At 38.6% G+C, this 24,673-nt stretch overlaps 1 protein-coding gene across 3 annotated transcripts in view; it reads right to left on the bottom strand.

Moving 5' to 3' along the window:
- Window positions 1-24,673, bottom strand: part of MYT1L (myelin transcription factor 1 like) — a gene marked incomplete at both ends in the record, with an annotated part of 127,477 nt that overhangs the window by 12,778 nt on the left and 90,026 nt on the right. For all 3 annotated transcript variants that reach the window (XM_084203184.1, XM_084203185.1, XM_084203186.1), the window contains 3 exons: window positions 11,763-11,984; window positions 13,311-13,394; window positions 18,046-18,108. In XM_084203184.1, coding sequence (XP_084059310.1) covers window positions 11,763-11,984; window positions 13,311-13,394; window positions 18,046-18,108 — 369 coding nt within the window. The remainder of the gene's footprint in view (window positions 1-11,762; window positions 11,985-13,310; window positions 13,395-18,045; window positions 18,109-24,673) is intronic.

Genomic DNA, 24,673 nt, shown 5'->3' with positions numbered 1-24,673 from the left:
GGAGAAAAAGTTTTAAAGGAGTTTTTAGGTAGTGTTCAGTGCACATTTACCACGAAATTTAGATTAAATAAATGATCAAGAAATTTAGATTAAATAAATACGGGGTAAAATCCTGAACTGTTTCAATAATCTAATTGCACTGTCTTCAGGGATGCAAACAACAGAGGCCACCAGAGTGAAGGAACACTGATCAAGTTGAGCAATTATCTGGGTTCCAGATGTGTGTTAAATACATTTTTTTCCTCAGTAGACAGATGCAGTTTAGTCCCTCTTGAAGCTGGAGGATTTGTACTTGGCTTTTCAAGTGAAGAAAACAATTTCCAAACAGAGAAGTAGGTATATGGGAAAGGAGGAGATAAAGGTCAAATAAACCACAACTTTTATATTTGGTATGTCAAGTGTTGAATTTACAAAGAAAGAAATAAGAGTATAAAGAAATGACAGCCTCAACCTGTAGTATCCAAAAAGCATCCTGAGGACAAATTTTATGAACCCTGCAAGATGTTTATAGGTTGACTACCACAATGATTTTTCAAAAAGAAAATGAAACACTTGGCTTGTCTATTAAAAATAGCATTGTCTATAGACTAGAGGAAGAAACAAGTCACTTTCAAGGGACCTCTTTTAACTAGAGATATATTCAAAACAAGCCCCAGATGTAAATCCTTTTGAAATTCAGGGAAATACAGATCACAGTGAGAATGACTGCTTTATTTTGTTAATGGCTGAAACCTTACTTTGACTAAGCTCCTCAACTATTTGCTAACGTTTGAAGTTCAAGTTAAGAGATCAAACTCAGTGATCAAAGTAGCCCATTCCTTAGTTTAATATTAAATCCATGAACCACTCTTTTTTTTCTATGTTGAAGGGTATCAGCTTTAGTGACTTCCTTATTCCCATGAGTAAATTCTACTACGCACCTTAAAGGATGAAATAGTCTATGCACAACTCCAGCAGAGATAAAAGGAACCCTCCCTGAACCAGCACTCATTTTTATTTACATTCAAGGATGATTGGCTTTTCCCCAGGTTCTTACTGCGATGTGAAGCAAAGGGAATCCAGGAGAGAGGTTCTGCAAACAAGGCAGTTTTGTTTTCATGGAGATTGCTGCGACTCACAGAGGAATCTCTTCTCCCCACAGAACCCCAGCTGCCTTTGTGTGGTGTTGGGTGTCAGAAAAAAATCATTTCTTCAGCTCAGTTTCAGAATTCTTCATTGGAAAAGAATGATTTTTATTAATGTGGCCCTTCATAGGTCTTGTTTCCCGGCTAAAGCTTTTTGTTTGGTTGGTTTGGTTTGTTGGTTAGGGTTTTTTGCAGATTTTTTGGGATTTTTGGGTTTTTTTGGTGCATTTACAACTTTTTTGGGAGCATTTACAACTCACACCTGAATGCTTCCTGTGAAAAAGTTCAATTTTGAATCAGGAGGTAAATCTAAGTTAAAAATACTTAAAGCTTGATGTAATGTAGAAAGTGACAGCTCCTAATTCAAGTTGTTTTCCAAAGGTGCTGAAGAAAATAGCTGAGATTTTATTCTGTTTAAATAAATCTTTGCTTCAGAAGTAAGAAAAATCAAACCAGTATCCAAATGGCCATAAAAAACTATAGCCATTATGATTAAAATAAAAAGCAAGCTTTTCAAAATCATTTTAATAATATCTGATCATTGTTTCAGAAAAACTTTCTGGAAAGAACTGTGTTCTTATTTTAGTGGGGGAGGGTTGAATTAGGATTAAAATCTGGTCAATCAGAGGCACCAAATGGACATCAAGAGAGAGTGAATGGCCGCCCAGAAGAAGAGAAGGTATTTGGGTTTTTTACTGGAGATTTAAAAGGTAAGGTAGCAATTTTAGTTTAATTATGCCTATCCCTCATAACAAAAGAACAGAGCAGGCATCAGGTAAGAAAAACAAAAAAAGGAATTATGCAGAAATGTTAACATGGCAAAGCTGAGAGAACAAGCCTAGAGAGCAGACTCAATTTGAAAGGAATCCCCCTAGGGCTTAAATATACAGCAGAAAAGGGAATAATCAATCTTGAAATGCTGGAACTATAAGAGCACTGCCAAAGTTGCCCTTCAGCTGGGCACAGTAGTCCCTTGGCAAATTTACATCATATTTAGTTAACTGAGGCTGCTTAGTCAGCAAAGAGGCTTTGTGGGTGGGCTTCTCACATGTGTTAATGAGCTTTGACCTGTATCATCCCTGACAAGGGAAAGAGGTTTGGCTCTTGCCCAATGTGCAACAACTCTTAAAAAAATCCCTTATCTATTCTTCGGTGAGTGAGTAGCCACTTGCAGCACATTGCATGACTTACAGGTGGCCCCAGCACTAAGCCATGTACTTAATGGGGAACAACCGAGTGCCCCAGGAGCTGGGGGCTGGCTTCTGCAAAGCTTCTCAGCCTCTCTCCTGTCAGGGGACTGCCCACAACAGGACAGATGACCTGAAGACCAGTGGATTTACTGGGCTGTTGAATAGGAAGAAAGGTTGAGACTTCCCTGTGTATAAATAGGTAAGGTGTATGTTTAGCTACACACCTCTGATTAGTGTTCTTTGGTGGCTGAAAAATTCATGTGATCTATTTAGTGACCAAGTACAGCTCACTTTGGCAGTTAAAATGAAGCACAATTTCTCTGAACACTTTGTATAGACAGCAAGGAAAAAAATGTATTTCAAAAGGAAAATTCATCCCTCCTGAAATCTAAAAAGTCATTCTGTATTCTCTGCTTTTTTATGAGCTATGTCTGGAATGAGGACAAGCAGACTTACAACCAGACAGCTTCTGCTAAGCGCCTGAAAGAAGGAGGTGTCACATCGCAAACACCTGTACAATTGCTGTCTGCTGTAATTTGTCAGGTCTGCTAAGCAAAATGATTTTTCTAGTTTATATTGTGCAGTCTGCTTTTTCTAATACGGATTTCATATTATTTTCTCTATGACTTTCCCAAGGTAAGTAAACCTCTTAAGTCCTTTATGATTATCTTACTGTCAGGAGCCTTCCAGTTTAACAAATGGTACATCTGATTAAAATGCTATTCCATCTTTCTTCCAGCTTGTAATGAAAAGACCTGGCAGAACTACTTGCAAAGGGCCTAACTCTTTCAACAACCAGGTTCTGCATTTAGTCACTTGTAACTTTTGCCAAATTTTAACTCATCTGACTGAAATCTTCAGTGGTAACTGTCAGGCCAGGCTCATTTTTTCCCCCAAATGTCATAAGAAAAATATAAATATTTCTCAGAAAATACTTCTGTGCCACTGTTTTGTCCATATACATTATTTTGTCCCTGCTGAGGAGAACAAACAAGTCCAAAAATTCCATAAATAACTCTAATTGTCTGTGAATTAGAGCAAGAAATGACGTTTCATGGGGTGTTGCTCTGAGTTTAGAGATGCATTCTGCTGTCTTCACGAAAACAAAACTAGATTGGGCAGAGTTATAAGCCTCTGACAGACTGTCCATAGGACATGCTAGGTGGATGTGAGTTACTGTTTAGCACCAGACCCTCCACATACTTTGTGTGTACAAGTAGCAGCCTTCACTTCCACCAGCCCTGTTCAGGGCTGTAGGGCCTGCAGCAGAAGAATGCTTGCTGGAAGCAGCACCTGAGACTGCCTGTCCTGTTCTGCCAGTGCACCAACTACTGCAAATGCTGGGGACTGAGCAGCTCAGAAGTAAGAAGATTCAACAGGAGCCACAGGGACTGAGAAGGGAAGAGGGCCAGAACACCACTGTAGGAGGGAATGAGGATGGCAAGAAGAAGATGTCAAAAAGTGGTTTAGGAAGACCCTTCTCCTTAAAAGTCAACACAAAATTATTAAGCCAAAAATCTTTTGCACTGCAGGACCCACCACACAGATTTTAATTTTTTTTTCTTTATGTATAATATTATTACATTTAATTGCCACATTTCTTTCCTTGTCTTCTTGGAAATATCAACGCACTTCCACACCTGTCATCTTTTAATGATGCCATCATGATGATGCTTATCATTGTCAGTTGAAGCTACTGTTAAATGCAGTAAATTTGGTCAGTTCTTCTATGCTCTTGATGATGTACGATGTTCTCCTGCTGAATTGCAATGTAGGAATTGCTTGAGATCGGAAACAGCAAAATAAATCAATGGCAGGAAGGAGGCAGATTAAGACCAAATGAACAAACACCCTAAACAACTTAAGAAGCCTACCAAAGAAAAAATAAAAAAGTGAGAACTAAGAGTGAATTAATTTTGACACAAACGCGGCACTCTGTCAACTTACTGTAGCAACAAATAAACGCATGGACGAGAGTTGACCTGACAAGAGACCTGGCTAGAAATAGATGCAATCAAATACTTCAATTTGCATTGCATATTCAAAGCTTCTTACAAATCTGGAGTTTGACAGCATTTATGTTTCATAAATAGAATAAAAAAAGATTTTTCTCTGCAAAGTTTTTACCACTTTCAGTGCACAGCATAGGAACACCTTTCAAAAGATATTGCTGGACACAAACTCCTGACAAATAGGGTATTTTGGAAGCTTAGGGCACCTTGAGAATTCAGCTGGCAGTTTGGATTCTTTGTGTTTTAAAGGATGCTTGCAACTGGCTTAACTCTGAGCTTCTGGGTCTGCTCAAAACCAAAAGAGAAGTGGACCAGAGATGGAAATGTGGGCAAATACTCAGTGGGAATGACAAGGCTGTAGCTAGGGAATGCAGAGATGCAGCTGGAATAGCAAAAGCTCAGCTTAAAATGAAACTGGCTATACAAATGTAAAAAATTCCAAGAAATGGCTGTTTAGGTACATAGGGAGCAAGGAGAAGGAAAATATTGGCACCCTATTATATGGGAGAGGTGAATTAGTCACCAGCAATGCAGAAAAGGCAGCAGTTCTTGACACTTCCTTCACATCTGTCTTTACCAACACTGTTGGGCCCCAGACCTAGGGAGCATAACTCTAGGTTGATGCAAACATAGACTGATGGAAGAGTTGCAACTGAACTGTTACAGGAGCTTGGCACTACAAATCCATGGGCCCTGACACTGCCCACCCAAGGGGGTGAGGAGTGCTGGCTGATGTTGTTGCAAGACTCTTCATAACCCTCTTCATAACCTTTGAGAAATTGTGGAGATCAGGGGATATCCCAGAAAACTGGGAGAGAGATAGTGGAAATCCCACCATCAAGAGGTGCTTAAAGGAAGATCTACAGGCTCTTTAGCCTTATTTCAGAATCTGGGAAAGTTATGGAATGAATCCTCCTGGGGTCTATAACAAGTGAGATGAAGCACATGACTGGGAAAAGCCAGCACAGATTGACCAAGGGCTAGATGTGCTTAACAAACTTCCAAAAGCAAATTTGACTTTTGTGACAAAGTAACCTGCTTGGTTGATTTGGGGAGGGGGGGTTACAAGTGGACATTCTCTACCTGGATTTTTCCAAGGCGTTTGATATGGTTTCCCATGGCCGCCTCCTAGAGAAAAGTGTAATGCTCTGGACAAGTGGTCTGTGTAGTGGGTGGGAAACTGGCTGAGAGGTTGCACACAGGATGGTGATAAACAGCTCCTTTTCAAACTGGCAACCCACCACAACCTGTCTCCCAGGGATCCACACTGGGCCCAACCCTGTTTACAATCTTCCTAAGTGATCTGGACAACAGGATGAAGTGTATCCTGATGAAGTTTGACAATGATACCAAACTGAGTAGGGAAGTGAACTCTTTGGAAGCAGAAGTCACACTGCAGGAAGACCGGGATAGGCTGGAGGGGAGGCCAACAAGAACTTTATGAAGTTCAACCAAGACAAGTGTAAGGTCTTGCACCTGAGAAAATATTCAGGAGCACAGCACAGGCTGGGACCTACCTGTCTGTGGAGCATTTCTGTGGAAAAGGACCTGGGGGTCCTGGGGATGACAAGCTCAGTGTGAGCGGTGCTGCTGTGGCACAGAGAGCCAGCACGGCACTGGGCTGCACCAACAAGGGCATCTCCACAGGGACACAGAAGTCATTGTCCCACTCAGTGCTTGTCAGGCCACATCTGGAACATGGTGCTCAGTTTAGGCTCACACTATGCAAAAAGATGTGGACAGGCTGGAGAGCCATTGCTCTTAATGATAAGTAAATTTTATAAGTATAAAATTTTTAATGATAATACTTAAGTATTTTTATGTTTTTAAATGCTGAAGCTGAGACATGCTGCTGTTAAGACAGGATGTGACTTCAGGCAAATACTGAAAGCTCTACAACAATTTATGAGAAAATTTGCAGCCACTAGCCTGTGTTTTATAAAGCATCTGCATTACAGAGCTACTGCCTCTTTGGGGGCACCCACCCCAGATAAACACTGGGGTGAGATGCTGTTCTGTGGTCCTGAGCACCAGGAGGTTTGACTGTAGGTGGTATTTGCAAATCTTCCCTTCAGAAGCTGAGGATGATCACAGAGGATTTTTATGCAGTATCTATTTCCAGCAAAGCATATTTAATGAGAAAAAGGATCTGCATATGAAAAATCTACATCTCCAACCTTCTTCCCTCACACTTGTCATCTCCTCTGAGCGTTTGAGAACTTAGAGGTCCTCTGAGGATCCATGTGAGTGTAGGTATCAGACAGCTTCCAGAAAGCAGCTGCAGAGGGCAGCTCCTGTCTTGATGTTCTTCCTGGCTTTTTTTTTTTTTTGGTCTTTTTCTCTTTTCATAATCTATTCCCTTGCTTAGCAATGCAGTTGTGCAACTTAGAGCTATGAACAACATAGAATTTTTGAAGGAAACACCACTGGCAGTGCTCCTTCACCTCAGGACATGCATGTGTAGTAATGACTGAACTGAGTGAACTTCCTGTGGGCTTTCTGACAGCCTTGCCATTAACTAAACCTTCCTATGCATAAAGCCTGTAACAAGTGTCATATGTAATAATCTCTCATAACCACGTGATAATTTCTACATACATTCCTTCAGAAGGGAAAAGGCAGTGCATGATGTCCATTGCTTCCCCCCAGCACATCTAGACATTTTGCAAACACAGCAGCATGCCCTTGCTGCTCAAATGCAAATCCTGTTCTACAAACGTTTTTATGGATCTTGGAGTCCGCAGCAAGGATACAGGTTCACTAAAGAAAAATCACCCTTCTCCGTGCTCTTATCTCTATTTAGCATTGGCTTGTTAATGGGAAAAAACCCTTATAATTTGATCATCTCTTGTATATTACAGCTCTACTAAAATATTTTTGTACTGCCTTTGGCTGGAATAAGTTCATTTTCTTCAGAGTAGCTTGTATGAGGCTGTGTTTTTGATTTGTGCTTGAAACAGCCTGGATAATTCAGGGATGTTTTCGTTACTGCTGAGGAGTACTCACACATAGTCAAGGCCTTTTCTGCTTCTCACCCCACCTCACCATTGATGGCGCTGGGGGTGCACAAGCTGGGAGCTGGGTGGGGACACAACTGGGACAGCTGATCCCAAGTGACCCAAGGGATATCCCTCAACATATGGTGTCATGCTCAATATCCACAGCTGGGGGAAGAAGAAGAAGGAAGAAAAGGGGGGACATTTGGAGTGATGGTGTTTGTTTTCCCAAGACACCATCACTTGAGCCCTGCTCTCCTGGGGACGGCTGAACACCTGATTGCCCATGGGAAGCAGGGAATTAATTCCCTGTTTTGCTTTGCTTGTGAGTGTGGCTTTTTCTTTAACTATTAATCTCCACCCACAATTTTTCTCACTTTCACACTTCAGATTGTCTCCCCCATACTGCTGGAAGGGAGGAAGCAACTCTGTGGGGCTGAGGTCCTGACTGGGGTTAAAACACCACAGTTTTCCTTAGTAAAGGGAACTTAAAAGCTACATTAATGTGTTTGAAATGGGTGATCACTGATGTAAATAAAAGTGAGCTGAAGATGGGAGCAAGAACACAGTTTTTGATCTGAAAAATTTCTGCAGGTAATTTCCACTGAAGTCAGCACAAGCATTTTCCCTCTCTGTGCTAAGGAGCAGGGTTGCTAAATCCAAGTATATTCTGAGAAATTCCCTGCTGATCACAGCACTACAAATGATGCCATCCATAAAAATCTTTTTAAATCAAATATGGGGATGTAAGGGTCTGTTCAAGAACTAAATTGCAAAGCTACAGTATAATAAGCAATTTACATTTCATTATAACCTATTTAATTTATCTATCTACTGATTCCATGCTTACAGGCCTTCCAATTCGTTTTCATACTGCGGATAGGTCACCTAATTTCACACTGGCCTCCCTTCCTAGCAGAGGCTCCTTTTTGAAGCATAGCCCACTTAATCCTATGCTTCAAATCCCTCCTGATAACTCTCTGTTCCCATTCTTTTCTAATGCAAACTCCTTCACAAAATAAAACTACTCACAGACATTTCTGTGAACAGGCAATGAAATGTTAAAAACCAGAAGCTTTGTTGGAACCTTTGATCATAGGGTAGGATTCAAAAGTCACTGAAATTTATGACTTTTTTCATTGGCTATCTAATTCTGCTTCATAAGTGTGAATGTAGGAACATGCATACACTTAAATTCCAGACTACATACCAGTTGGAAAAGGTCTTTATTGATTTACCAGCCCTTGTGGATCATCTCCAGTATCCACTGATACCAGTGCAATGATCTCATGTGCAGAATGTCAACAGGAGCTCTAAGAAATCTTTACCTGAAAAACATCTTTCCTAATATATATTTGATAAATTCAACAGCTGGCATCATTTTCACAAGCCAGTCTGCTGCTCATTTCCAGAGTATTACAGTTGTTTTAATAACAGCATATTAACAGCTATCTACAAATGGCAAAATAGACATAAAGAACAACTACACATGCAATGAATGCATATGTATGCTTAGAGAAGTCTGCCAATAAAAAAATATTTCCACTGGGGAGGAAAAAAATCCTAACAGGACTACAGCAAGGTGTACTGGCAAAAAAATAAAGATATTAACTCCTCCTTCCTGAGGAACTTTTACTGTCCCAGTAAAGGCCACAGCCCTACTTTCCCCCCATGTATGCTGAAACCAGCTCTACCTCCAAAAGAATGTCCATAAATCTGGTCTATGTCACTGGAATAGCATTGCTTCTCTTCAGAAGGTGAGAATTTGAGATTTACAGCCATGGCTGCATAGCAAAATGCTATTAGCAGTAGAAGATGAGACCACAGTCTTTTAGAATGGATACACCTGAAGTGAGGGAATATTTCATCCTTATTCAAGAAAATGGAGAGTCTATGGTTCAGGTGGGATTGAGCTCCAGATTATGAAACTTGGGTTTAAACATCTGCATGTTTTGACTATGTGTCAAAGCTGCCATGGAGCTCTGGGGTCTGTTCCTTTACCAAGATCAGTGCCCCTGTAGATCCCCTGCCAGGCACATTCAGCTCTCAGCTGCCATAATCAAAGAATGGAGTGTATCACAAGTCTTCAGTCATTTTGGCCAAGCCAGTACAGCTATACTGCATGCCCTAAGAACACTTCAAAAGGCACAAAGTACCTGTTTGTAGGCAGGGGAAAACACTCCATTTTGGCACACTCAGTGACATTTATGGTACAACTGATTAAAGGCTGGTGTCCACTGAAGTGGACAACTCTCCAGGACCCACTGATCCTGGAAGTGGATGCATCCTACATCTTGTACAAGCAGATTCTTAAGGTAGGTGAACTGTTCTGATGTTCAGTCCTACATTCAGAGTTTGATTCAGCTGTCCATACACAGACATGAAATGCTATTTCATCTCTAAGGCTGATAAATATTACACTGGACCTACCTTTCTGAGCAGCAGCTGGAGGCCATATAGGTAACCCAAAGGTATCTAAAATGGCTCCATGTGCTTTTCTTTGTGTGAGCAAGTGAACCAACCACTTTTAACAGCCTTAAGAATTCTACAAGAACTAGTAAAATTAAAAAATAATATGGATTGTTATTAATATTACCACTGCATATGGAAGCTTCAAGAAGTTGTTCAGTTTGCTCACAACTTAGAATACTGGGTGTTTGTTACATCAAGACAATTAAGTAGGATCAATCTACTTTATTGGTCTTTTTAAGCAACCTTTCATCTTGTGGTACTCTTCTCTAAAATGGGTCTTTTTGCCCAAAAACTGATCTTATAAAGTAAGCCATTTACAAGTCTCTGTCTCTACTTATGATAGTGGTACTAAAAAACACACATGGTTGCTTTGTAGCTAAATGTCATATTTAGGTTACTGTATTAGGCTTTTTTTCATTAAAATGCTCCTTAAAAAAAAAAACTCTAGCCACAATTTGGCCTTTAAATTGTTAAACTTAGTATCAGTACATTTCTTTTAGAAGCTAGTTATTCTAGTTGCAAGAATTTTCTCCTTGAAACCATAATTACTATGTGAATACTCCTTGCAAGCAATCTCCCACTAATTATATTGTACCTTTTAACTAAAGGTAAAATAATTTCAAAATTTTAATGACAGATGTCTCTGAGTTAAATAAATCTTACACCATAATGAATAAAGTTGAACTGAAATACAAACACTAATACGGGTATTTTACTGAAATTCAAAAACTTAAAGCCACATGTGGTATCTGCATAAATGGTCAGTTTTGCATCTCCTGCTTCCTAAAACCTCTGGGAGCTGCAGTCTGTGTGATACATTTGGCTACTCAGGTAACACCTCAGGTCAAGGACCAGAATCCCTTCAGTGTAGATGCCACAAAAGACTGAATAGAAAAACAACTCCAAGCCTAAACAATAAATAGCACTATGTGCACAAAGTCTGGAGAGGTTGAAGTAAGGATAAGGCTTCTGAGTGAAGCTGTAAAGGACTGTCAAAGAAAGAATCAAAGGAAATAGTTACAGGCAAGAGAAGGAAGAAGTACACTTTTCACCTCTGTATCTAGAACTGACTACAAAACAAGATCAAATTGGTTTAGCTAACTAAAGGGTACAGAAGTTCAGCTGAGGTCTGCCTGGAGAGGGTGACAAATTAGGGACGTCAACTTGACATATTTGAAGTAATAGAGTTCTATATTAGCAATTATATAATAGGAAATTTGCTCTGACATTATAGTCATTTTCAGGCCTAGATTCCCAGCCAGAGCTCAAAAAAATCCTTGTTTCTTCATAATCTAATATCTAAAATGGCAGCAGGTTTTATCCCTAAGAGACTGGCCACTTTCTCCTCCTTTTACAAGCTATGAAAAATGTTATCATTGAAGCTCTTGTATTTTTGACAAGTTTATGAAAAATCAAGCTTTGTATTTCTTTTGTCAAATATTTACATTCCATTAGTTTTAAATAATGTTCTGTATTCTACATGTATTGTTTTCAACAAACATGTTCAGTACCAGATCAATAAAAGTACTTTGATTTTATGGAGCTCTTTCCTAATATTCAGAGTTCCATGCTCTGATGTTTGAGAATCAAAAATGTGTTTGACATCTCTGAAAATAAGGTGGACTCAGATATGTCTTACAATGTCTACCCCGAAGGTAATTTTAATTATAGAAAATCACTCCAAGTCCAGAAATATGCAATAAAGCAATAGGAATTTACAGTTACTCTCATGCATGATTTTCCCCCTAAAATTTTCTATATTTTATGGATTCAAGTGCAGGTCTGTATCTGCATACAAAAACTTGCCCGTCTGGGTTTCCAGTTACCGACAACTACACGTAAGCAGATTATTTTTTGATGTAATAATGAAATTCATAAGGAACAGAGAAATGCCATGACAAAAAGCTTTATTTTAAATCTGATTTAAATAATAAACATAAGTGAAAAACATAAGCCATAGTTACTCACCTACGATGAGTAAGAAAACTCCCACTGACATGTCCTGAGCCATCACATCCTGGTGTTGGACATGACATTCCTTCTGTCTTCACTGACTTCCAAGAGAACTGTGAGCCATTTAGGTACCCATCCTTTTGCCTTTTGGCAGCAAGAGGACACCCTGATGCACTGCGATGGGATGCGTATTTTCCAGTTATATGACCCTGGCCATCACAGCCAGGAACTGGACATCTGTATAGTAGACAGATGAGAAAAACTTTATTGTCTTGCCATTATATACCTGGTAGCCTCTACAACAAAGTCAAAATAAACCTGATATGAAAAGGAAAGAATAATCCGACACTGTGGTTGCAGAAGTAGTCAAGGTTCCCTGTAGTGAGTAAAATTACAAGCAAACTTTAAAATTTGAAGAAAAAAACGTTCTCTGATAAATTCTAAGGAGGGTTGCCAATAGATGCAGTCACAGCTGCTGACATTATGCAATTGTAACAAAAGGACTGAGACACACATTTGAATTGCAGGTGTTTATCACAGTAAATATCACAGGGGAATTGAAATATTTGCTACTGAGCTCTGACCAGCAGCAGAATTGTTCATAAAACCTTTATAAGCATAAAATATTACTTTAGCATAATCCTTGGTACATTTTATTTATAGGTATGGAACCCAAAGAAGTCTTGTCTGAAGTCATGAAAGTGTCATGTATACACAGTTATGATGCAATCAGAGCACCTCATTAGAAATGCTGAGCTCCTTTAAACACTCTTTGAATAGGGGTGACTATATGAAACGATGTGCTACAGCCCAGAGACCAATGAAAGCAGTTCTGTATTCATCTGATGGTTTTTCTTAGTTGGGAATATGCCCACACATTTGCTCTATATACTGCTCTGTATACTCTGTATACTAAAAACCAAATAATCAAAGTTAGAAGGAAAAAGTTAGAATCCTCAAAGTGAAACATTTAAAGAAAATTATGGGTTTTTTCTTTTCAATGTGTTGCTATGTACCACACGTCTAAACTAAAGGCCAATTACCTCACTGTTTGTGAACTAAAATACTCCTACAATTTTATACTGAGGATCTGGTCCTGAATGGTTCTAAATCCATCAAGTTCAGTGGCCACTGATAATCAGAGTGCCTTGCAAGAAGAAACCAAGACCTACAGGTAGGCATTTGTTTCTTTTGCAAACTGCATGAACAATCAGATTGGTTGCAGCAGTCTCATATAAACACTCAATCCCCTATTCTCATAACTACCTTTATTTAGCATGTATGGTTAACCTGTAGCATGAAAACAGATTATTAATTTCCAGCTTATTCTTTTGAAAATGAAGAATTTAAAACTATTGCTAAATTACAGATGATTGTATCCTTGGCTAATGCTGTATCCTTTGCTGAAACAATCAGCACAGAAACTAGATTTGCTTATAGAAATCAATGTGGTGATCTGCCCTTGGATAACTATCACACAATAACATTTATGCCTTAAAAAACACTGAAGATATATAAGACCTACAGAACATACAAAGGCCCTTTGACAATATTTGTTCTCACCTAATTGGCTCTTGGTCTTCTTTGTCTTCCTTACTTTGTGCTATCCTGATTCCACTTTTCTTTGCTCGTGGACAGCCTGAAAGACTGTGTAAAACAAAACATTTTAGAATGCAATTTCTCATTCTAGGGTACACTGTACAGGCATATGCTTTCTATCCAAGAAACTGGCAAAATAGGCAATCCGGTCCAGTTTGCACAGCCAAAGCTCAGGTGGATAAATAAGGAGAGTTGCAGCAGCCACACAAGGGGGGATCCATGTGTGAGTCTGTGATGCAGGACAGGACTGCCGGTGCTGTGCACATCACACACACAGCAACTCCCCCAGGAGTCAGGGAAGGCAGCTCTTAAACCCTCTGCCTAATAATTCCTTCAGCTGACTAGGAAGCAGCAGTGGCATCTTTAATAGGAATAGAAGCCAGTGTTTCAGGGCTGAGAGACATTATGTCCCCAATGTCTGGGAGGGATGGAAGAATAGAAAAAACAGGAGTATCTCTTCATTGGACTAAAAATTTCTCTCAGGAGCACATTAGTAACATTATCAAACTTTCCCAAACATCACATAACAATTCCATAGAATCATTGAATAAAAACATGACAGAGCTCAGAGCTTTCAATGCCTTCCAGAGAAGGGGTTCAAGTGCTCAGACAAAAAGACTCGGTAGAGACAAAGTTATATGTTACATTTAACTAAAGACTGCGAATGTTGCTTTCAACTACACAAGCTCATCTTCCCTTTGCATATGAAGAATTCATTATAGAAACCACTTAGTAGACTTGACAATGACGTTAACAGATTTTTAAAGATTTTTTTAGTTTGCTGATATCTGAGGATACAAGTATGTCTATCAAAACAATCATGCTTTGTCCTCTATTTAAATGTTATTTCCATCTTAACTATCCACATTAAAATAGAAATCCACTGGTAGAACACCTTCAAGTGTTGACACAAGAGAGAAAGAAGTGTCACCAAAGAAAAATTTTCCTAGAGAAATAAACAAAACAGAAGATTAAATTTTTGTTTTCAGCATGAGGAAAGGTACTTGAGGGTTGTGTAGTAGGTCCTGTCTTTGCAAAGAAGAGAAGACTGGCAACAAAAATAAAAATGGTAACAAAATTTTCAGTTATTTCTGCTTGTCAAAACCAGTGAGGACTGAGGGCAAGAAGCACAGAAAAAGGTGATGTAATCACAGACAGAATTCTGTGTTAGAAAATGAAGAATAGACAAAACCAGAGTTTACATGCTGCAAAGTCATAAATAAGTCAATTAAAGAAAGAGAGGAATGCTGGCACAGGATACTGGACATAGTACATTACCTAGAAACTTTTAGTGACATGTCATGGCTACATCTATAGTGTTAAACAGAAGGGACCTAGAACTGTTGCTTTGGCCCAAGACCATAAAGTTCCCATTTGTACAGCTAAGTGCTCTCTGTAAAGCAGGACAGCTACACCCACCAGTGTTTGTAAAGAATGATCTGGAACCACATTGAGTCCCAAATCATATCTTAGAATTGCCTGTGAGACCTTTAGTTGCCAAGGGTCAGTGCCATGCCAGGGGTCATGTCAGCATTAATGGAATAGGCATCTGCACTCTGATACATGGACCTGTGCTCTCATCCCATTTCATTTTCCATTTTAAATGTAACTGACCATTTTCCTTTTCAAAGCAAACTGCTGTGTATTCCAGCTTGCATAGTGGACATGAAAGTACCACAGTTCTTAGTGTACAAACTAAATGTGAGAAAGCCTGCGCCAATTAACAACAGTTTTCTTCAAAAATAATAATGTTGTCCATAAGAAAGAAGTAGGAGGAAGAGAGTCTGGGGGATTGAGAATAAGAGAAAGCTGGCTCTGGAGCGAGGGGACTGTTCAGAAACAGGCTGGTTCACTTCCTGACACACAACCTAGTCTGCAGAAAGTGGAGTGGACAGGTGTTAAAGATACCCCTCCTTTATCTCTGTACACACTGGGTAAGAATACTCAGAATTTGCATCTGAAAACTAAACAGTTAATAGGAATTCCTCAGAAAGCAGTATTATTTTTAGTAGGTGTACAGATGGGTATGCTTGTAGATGATATTTTCATAACAAAATCTGAACAAAGAATTTCTGCCTTGACTAATGATTTAAAGCTTTCTACATAGTAAGTCAATTTAATTATCCCCTACTCACTGGTATTTTGGCGCATCATCTCTCTCTAAAAGAACTTTCTAATCTATTTCTATTTATTAGAAATTCTAGGACCTTTCAGGTCGTCTAAACAGACATTTCCAAGAGAGAGTTTCTGAGGCTGTGATTATTTCACTTTTCCTCTGACAGTGGATCCATCGAGAAAACATATGTCAAGCCTTTGCTTTAATTTTTTAATTCTGTAACAACCAAAGCTATTACAAGATAAGAATATAACTTAATTTTTCTATGATTTTAATTCCTTATACATGAAGACAAAAGACAAATAGGGAAATTCAATAGCAGTGCACGGTGCTATAACTTCATGCATAAATTGAAGGGCTGTGTGGAACTGCAGAGTTATGTCAGAGTTAAATCTGCCTCACGTATGCTTGCTGGTGAACAGCCATTTTAAATACCAATGATAACCTCAGCAGCCATTTAGGAGAGAAGTCTGTCATTCCTTTCCTTCTGAAACTGACAGGGTTGTAACTGATGGTGTCAAATACAAACAAAAATGCTAACTCAGATGCAGGCAGAGCTAAATGCTAATTTTCAGTCTGGGAATTAGAAAGCCTAACTGACAACATGCTGTGGGGTCTTCCATGCTTAACAGCTCCAGATTTAGGCTACTGCTTTGCTGCCCTTTGAAAGCATTCATTTTGCCAGCCTTCCCACCTCAGAAATGGCCTTGACAGATATCATGATCTCAACAGGGTAAGGTTGGCTCTGTGTAAATGTGACAGGTCTCCTGAGGACATCCGTCGATTTAAGCAAAGGAAATGTTACTTCACTGACTACATGTCAGTGCTTCTGTGCCTGCAGGCAGCCACAGACATGGGGTTGCCAGAGGCCTTTTTGGAAGAGAAATTAAGGAGTTACATGGCCAATATAGACATGGTGGCATTTCAAAAGGCTGCATGTGTTAAATCCCAATGGACTGAGCAAATTCCAGATATGTTTGTTTTGTAGAACAACTTTTTATATCTTTATATGTACTTGATTATGCTGCACAATCAAATGAAAACTTGGTCCAGCAGTCATCTGCAAAAATACAAGAATGTAAGAATTTCCAGACAAAAGCAGGTAACACCATCATGGTCCAGTCCTTTAGTGGCCAGGAGACAACGTACAAGGAAAAGGTTTAAAAAATGAATCAACATTCAGTGATTCTCCCCTACCAACCTTGACAGCTTTGAGGTTTCTTGTTAGTAACACTTTTCTTCTGCATCTTCACTCTCCCACCTGATTCTGGTTAAATAGATGATCAAACACATAAATAGCTTCCCCGAAGTTGGGGTAGGCAGGTAGAATGGTAGCTGATAAATTTACATATAGTTAGATGTAGTTCTAAATTTGACCTTAAATTCTTCTGAAAGCATGCTCAAATCTGCATCATGTAAGTGCTTTTAAAATACTTATATCTTCTCCTTTATAATGCTATTTTTACTTTTTGATGTTTAACACTGCATTACAGGAATTGATATTGTGATCTTTCATTTTTGCAGCACATTAAATATGGCATGCTCCCAATCTCTTATTTTATGTTTTGATTTTGAACTCTTTGCTTCTTTTGGTGGGAAAACATTAAACTGGGAACTTGTGTATTGACTAGCTATAGCCAATTGTAAAACTTCAGAGACTTGGTGAAGAAAGCAAATATCCAGACTCAACAGAACTCATCTGTGTGGGAGTAAAGAGTCTGTACTAGCACAAGCAAGGTAGACTACAGTATTATTCACTATTATTCTTTGATTAAACAGTGGATAGATGTTTACAAAATATGGCACAGCTCTCCTCTACTGGTTTAGTTCTCAATTAACCACAGGGGAATTGCTAATTGCACAGCATTTATACCATTACCTCTACAGTGTAATTGATCAATATCCTAATTAGTAAATGAGAAGCATTCTTTGACCCTTGGTGAAGTTATAGTTAAGGCAGCCTTCATCCATAAACTTCTTTTTCTATTCTTCTGCCTTGATGTAGTACAAAGTGTTGCAATTTATGAACAAGCCAAACATTTTTCTGAAATGTACTAACAAGACTGGTGCATATTAGATGAAAGAGGTACTTTTTCCCTCTGATAAAAGCTGATAAGGCTTCAGGGATAGGCGATAAAGAACAGGATCCAATTTTGCATTTCAAGGAATATGGAGTGAGTCTGGAAGAGAACTGACACAAACATTCAGGAAATACAGTTTGTGGGAAAAAGATGCAGGAGTAGGATTTCAGTCCAAACTGTGAAGAGTGAAGTTGTTCTGAATGTAAAGCAACATGAATGTTGAATTCCTTCCTCAGGCTACTAGAGAAGACAGAGAACTTGAATTTATTTTGTATAAAGATTTTGCTAGATATTAGCAAAAAATATTCCTACCTATTTGGGTAGCGAGTCATCCTGCAGCTGAAAAATGTTATTCGTTAGTGGCTAATATGAGTTAGACCAACACATGTCTCTGCAGCACTCAATCCCACTTCAGTATTCAGAGAGTGAAGTTAGGTCAGTTGAGGCACCTTCTCACCCTGCAGCTATTTGATTTAAATAACAAAACCTTGTCTTTACATACCTTCGATGAGAAGCATAATTTCCAGTTATATGCCCAGAGCCATCACACCCAGGAGTGGGACACCTAGAATAACAACGGAAGAGACACCCAGCAGTTACTGACAGGAAAGATATAACTGCCCATTTAAAAATATTAATTGGTTTATCCTTGTTTCCTCAGGTGCCAGCCTTTGGGACCCCTACCCACTGCTAAGCCTGAGCTTAATTCTACACCAGGGATAAACACAGTTTTTCATTCATAAAATGTTTTTGTTTGCTACTCCTCAATTGCCCACTCCAATGCTTCCTGGATATCTCAAGTACTGGCAGATTAGTGGAGATTTCCCAGCAATCCAACAACCCTACATCACCAGGAATGAGTATGCACTATCCCCATGGTGTATGCTTAGGTAGTGGCTAACATTGCAGTGAGTAATTTTCTTTTCCATTGCTCTAGTCCCACTGCATAATGCCATGAAGAGACCCCTTCACCTCTCAATGAAGCAAAGGAAATGCCTAAGACAAGGAAGTAATGCTGGCCTCTTGCAGAAAGATGGTAACCCACCCAAACAGTGCCAAACACCAAGCTACAGCACCAGACAGAAGTGGTACAGCCCTCAGTGGAATTTCTAATAGTTGAACATTAGAGCCATCAAAGAAAATGGATGGATTTTTCTACATTGCAAAGATGATTGCGATCATCACAGAAAAAGCTACATTATAATGCTAAGTAAAATCATTAGCTGGTATTTGAACTGCCATACTGAATCACAGAAAAGACAAAGAATTAATTTATATGCATTTTACTGAACAGACAAATGCTACATGAATTCTAAAAAGTCACTTTTCTTGAGCCTGAGTTTTGAATTTTAGCCATGTTATTTAAAGCTATATTTGGAGAAAGCATTCAAATTCAAAAAAGCTTGCTCACAAATTCAGAAGTTGCATTCTAAAACATCAGATTTCCATAACATTGATTTTTTCCACTATATGAATCAGGACTTCATGGAGACTTTGGCTTCCACCCTTTAGTTAACATGTGGTTTCCTCAAAGTTGGTCCATACAGGTAAGTTTTTGTTTCTCTAGGTTTCTACAGACACTTGAACATTTTTTAAAATCAGTAATTAGGCAACCCAGAGGTCAGTGCGATGGAGTTGTCACGTTCCATTAAGCTGAATTTCAGCTGCTTTAAGCTAGTAAGCATTACCTACTTCTGAAGGAGCTCAGCAGGGCCAAACTTCAAACATGATTATTGCTACCTTGAAAGACATAAATTAAACTGGAATGTATTCAATGAGATTTCCATACAATCTTCATCCAGACCAGTTCAGTTATTCTACAGAAAACATCAAAATATGGTAGCAGTTCTCAGATGTGAGCTGGTAAAACTTATGGGGTTCCCTAACACTGAAGTTTCTTATCCCAAGGCTGTGTGCTTTGGACAAGAAATCTAAGCAACATGCTTAGTGACAGTTCTCCTTCTCTCTTGCCTTGTCTTTGTACAGGACCAAATATGGTCCTATGGTCTTACATGACAGATCTATTAACACGGCTCTTAAAGACCAACACACAGGCTGACATCACACATCAATCTTTCTGCTTATAGAAAGATAAAGTCCATAACTTCTGCACAGATCCTTCTGATACCAATTAGATAAAACTACAATCCTTGATAAAGAAGTCATAATTCAGTCTGTATGGCTCTTACCCTTTATTCATTGTTGTGGCCGCACATGACTAGGATAAACTTTGGTTATTTCTTTAAAAATAAGTGGTCAGGGCATCTAATATGAAAGCTCATAATTTAAATACTCTCTATCTATATTATATATATAGATATGTTTTCATTATTTATTTTTAGACAAATGCTTTGAGATCTACAGAGAGTCAACTCTTGCTTCATATGTTTCGGGTTCTTTTGATGCTAGGTAGCTTCAGTGGTCTCCAATGCCTATTTCCATCTAGACTAGCTGCATCACTGAAGCCTGACTAAAGCCTCTAAGATGCTGAATCATAAGATATGGGGATAAGAATTAATCAAAGGAATTGACTACATTTTGGCTCTACGTGTTCGTGGCATTTAAATCAATAAAGGAGAACTCAAAGCCATGGGACTATTCCTCTGCAGTCTGTGGTACTACAAGGATTTCTTCTTCGTGAGCCCATGATTTGAAGCTATCATTTTCCTCTCCAGACTTTCTATCATTTTGAGGATAAGTTATTAGCAAAAATGAACAATGTTTTTTTATCATCTTTTCCAAGACTTTCTTCTTACAGGCAACATGATGAATAATGTCTTAACAGAAAGGGTTTATAAGAAGCACCAGTATATTCCATCCATGAGTCTTAAAATAAGACCATTGCACCTCAACCATTTGGACAGTCTCACATGATTTAAAAGCTAGCTTCTTTCTGTGTCATTTAAAAAAAATAAGCAACAGAAGCTAAAGAAGAAATCATCCTGCTGTAAATTGAATTGCGTATCTTCAGAAATGGCTTTGCACAGTTCATATCAGTTTAAAGATGTACTTTTGATTAAACCAGATGAGATCTTTATGTTGGCAAGGATTTCAGAACGACCTTTCAAATTTTGGTTTTAACACTATAATATTTGTTTTCAAATCTCCTAAGTTTATATTTACCTTCATGTATCAGATGAAATAAGAGTTTAGTGCAGTTGGTAAGAACACTTTAAAACTCTGGAACATTTATACTTCTGCTGTTTCCATTCTATGGGAAATGCTCTCAACAATGGGACACATAGGATACAGACATGCAGCAGTCTGCTACAACTATGAAGCTATTACAATATTTACTTGCTATCCTCAAAAGATTAGGTAAGGAGACAACCCCAAGTTCTTGTGCTATTGGAATTGGGAGTCTGTATTTTCCAAATGTCTCAGCATATGTAGGACTTGCATATACCTTACTACTTTGCTGTCATTTACTGCCTATACATATATGACTTAATCATATGCACAAGCAACAATGCCAGAAAAATGTATGCACTGTTTGTAACAGGCAGCTGATGTGAAACTCTTTGAAAATGACTATCAGAGTATGTGGCAAAAGAGAGCTGCAGTTTTCCATGCTTACTTAAAGCAAATCTGATTTGGCAGGATCAGAAACTCATTTGTAGAATTTACATAATAGCTTATTGTAGCACAGGAAATACTTCAGTACTGTAACGAGGGAGGTGACAAAAGGAACTGACTCTGTGAAGAGTGACGTTCAGGACACAGAATACTAGCACTTGACTACAATTTCTGGGCATCCAGTAAAAGAAAGGGCTTGTCAGGGAAGGGGAATGCAGTTAGCAGTGCCTTGATGTCTCATTCATTTCACAGATCATTCCATAGAAGCATTTTTGGGAAAATAAGCAGAAGCAGGAAGTAGGGCAGGCAGCAGAACAGCAACAGCTGTGGCAGCTGGATTCAGTATTGGGCTTAGATTCAACAGCAGGAGAAAAAAAGGGTGAGAGGTAAATTGAGAAGAATACACTTAAGCCCTGCTACTGATTCTTCACTGTGGAAAGATTGAAGGTGCGCAGCAATTAAAACAAACTTCTGGCAGCTTGAAGAATTCAAGGAGGTTCCTGGTACTGGGGAAGAAATGGATGCAATGCCCAAATGAGCTCTGGGAGGGTTTTTCCAAATGCCAGTGGTTAAAAGTCTTGTTGAAAACTCAGCTCACAAGATGCCCCGGCTCTCACCAGCATAGGATGCTACCAATAAGACCCATAATTAAACCTCTATTTGTAGGGTTTTATCTAGGCCTACAGGAGCAAGATAAGCTGACATGTAGTGTACATACTTAGATTTACAGCTTTACTAGCATGACAGTAAATAGAATTTTACACAAAGTGTAAAGAAAAAACTGCAATAGTTTCCTCCTCATTACTGTGTATTACTGTGGTTCACTTACTTTTTCAAATTATTTTAAAATATAAATTAGATCCAAAACATAGAGATAAAACAAAGACATAAAAAACCTACTTCAGCATTTTTATTTTTGTGCTGAGGGTATTAGCTCCTATGGAAAAGAATTAAACCATCCATTTCTCTCACACTTGGCCAATTGCAATGAGTTCCTACAAAATACCTTTCATGACCATCATTAGTAAGTGGATGGATCAGCACAGAAGACTGACGTTACCTTTACTGTTTAGTTCACAACATTTAGTGCCTACTATGTTGTACATCCACTCCTCCCTTGTGAACACATGTATCAATAATACAGTCTGTTAGAGAGAATATCCTATAAATCACTAATTAACTATTTAAAGCAGATGCAGCTAGCAAAAGAAAAATCACATTGAATTGAACAGGGGAATAGATCAAGAAACTGTGCAAAAATTCAGAACGGTCCTACATAATGCTCCACACTGCAAAAGAACTGGGATTAATAGAAAATTATATCTTTCCCATAGTTTTATTTTGACCATACTGTCAATCTCTATAGTTGAGGTGTGGTTTTTCTATTGAAGATTCAGAAAGGCTAGAAAAATATAATTGTTTCCTGTGGGATTTTTTTCATAACAGAATGTAGAATTTTTTATTGTCTGGTGGTTTCCATCTATTTGAGATTCTGTTTTGTTTCACTGAATCACCAGGAATGGAATTCATAGGTTGGGAAGCTGGCAGACAGACACAATAATACTTGCATTTCTGGTTTTTGCCTGAAGATCTGAGAGTATTTTAAAAACGTTATTGGATAAAATCTCACAATGGTGCTATGGAAAAGGGAAAGATCTGGCAGAGGAAAATTGGACAATAAAGAGTCTAAATTACTTTACACAGAAGTGGAAAATATACTAGAAGTATAGATTCTTATTCACTCTGTTTGCAGCTAAAAAGCTGTATGTCTTCTGAAACTACATATAGATTCCTAATTAATTACTGTGGTTTGGTGTTTTTTATTTTTTTTTTCTAGTGAGGTAGTCCCAAAACAAAAGGTTACGAAAGTAAAATTGTAAAGAAATTGTGTTTGCAGTTCCCTGAATGAAAGAAGAGAAAAAAAGGAGAGGGCAAGAAAGGGAAGGGATGAAAACAAGTTCTGTCAAATTAAAAACTGGATTTTCTGTGGAGTATAGTAGGTTTATTGAGTGTCTATTCCTTTATGAATTTGAGGGCTTGTCAGAAAATACAGGTTTGCAGCTCTTGAAAAACAAGTCCTCTTTTTCAACTAGCTAAGAAGCCAAAAGAGAGAACAAACTTTTCTCCAGTTCCTTCCCATGCCAGTCACCAGTAACCTTCAGGGAGCACTCCAGGGTGAGAAAAGATCATGAGAAGAGCTGTGTGGTCCTCAGTGCAGACTTTAGGCCACAGGTGTGTCAGTAAGGGTCGATGCTGTGGCTATTGTCATAAAAATACCTCTTTAGCAGGAACTGGACAGATAGCAGCAACTCATTTTGTCTTTACTCTTCTGAGTAGTCAGAGCAATGCCTCCAGCTATTACTGTTCTAGCCAGCTCTGTGAAAGCAATCTGGATATGAAAATTGTAAAAATCTTATTTTCAGTCCCAGGTATTTTGGTAGATTGTCAAGTTCTAATGAAGTATGTGAAGTGGGAATGCTGCTGATTCTTTTCCTCATGACGACACAGAAAAGTTGCTGTCTGTTCTAATTCCAGTAGGAACACAGATATTTTCCATTTTAATCAGGTCGTCTTTTATTTCCTTTTTTTTACCATAGCATTTGTTTTTTGAACTCCAGTGATCATACTTTCTTCTGATGTCTAGACCAAAACCTTCTACCTACACAATCTATCTATGAATTTTCATTGAAAAACAGTTTTGTTAGGACGGATTGATTTTTCCTTAATTTTCCTCAGAGAGGTGCTATATCTACATACCTTCACTCTACTTCCCTCCTTCCCTTTTCTTTCCTGATGCCTTTCACCCTGTTTTTGATCTGCTATCCTTTTCCTGCAGTGAAGCAAGAATCTCCATTTGCTTTTGCTCCACAGTTTGCTTTCCATCCATATTCCACTCCAGCACTTTCTGTGCTGCATTCTACTCCTTGATTTTCCATATAATTTTCTTCTTGTCTCTTCTTGCCTCTTTAACATTTTCTCTCTCCCTTTTGCTTCTTTTTTTCTCTGCTCCCTTTGGCTTCAATCTCTGTTCCTCTCTCATCCTTCTTCCTTTTATGATCTCTAATAACCTTGAAGTTGATGTTTCTTTCTTCTTTTCTCCTTCCTCTTTGTTGTTTTTTCTCCATTATCTTTTCTTTCATCACCCTTGTTGTCCTCCTGCTCTTTTCTTCCAGCTGATTTTATCATTCTTGCTGTCTGCATTGCTTGTGGTCCTCACATTGCTGAAATGACTGGGCACACATTCTACCCTTGTGTCACAGGAGAAAGTGCTGTGTGTGAAACCTTAATGCAGAATTTATCGGCTGTCAAGACTCAATGAGTCATTTTAAGTATCTTGCCCTCTTTTATTTTTATTGAAGTCCTTGTGAGCTTTATCACTTGCTTCAAAAGGAGCAGAACCAGGCTAACACTAGGCACTTCTGGAAATTGCATTCAGAGCTCATTTGAGCTCATTTGAATTGGTTCAAGAGGCAACATAAACTCTATGGGACAGTCATGCAAATAACAACTATTTCAGGAGATTTTTACATCTCTAGTTTCATGTTCAAGGCTAA

This window comes from Fringilla coelebs, assembly GCF_963513975.1.
Source record: "Fringilla coelebs genome assembly, chromosome: 3".
Taxonomy (NCBI): Eukaryota; Metazoa; Chordata; class Aves; order Passeriformes; family Fringillidae; genus Fringilla; species Fringilla coelebs.
This window is presented reverse-complemented; position numbering and strand designations above follow the sequence as displayed.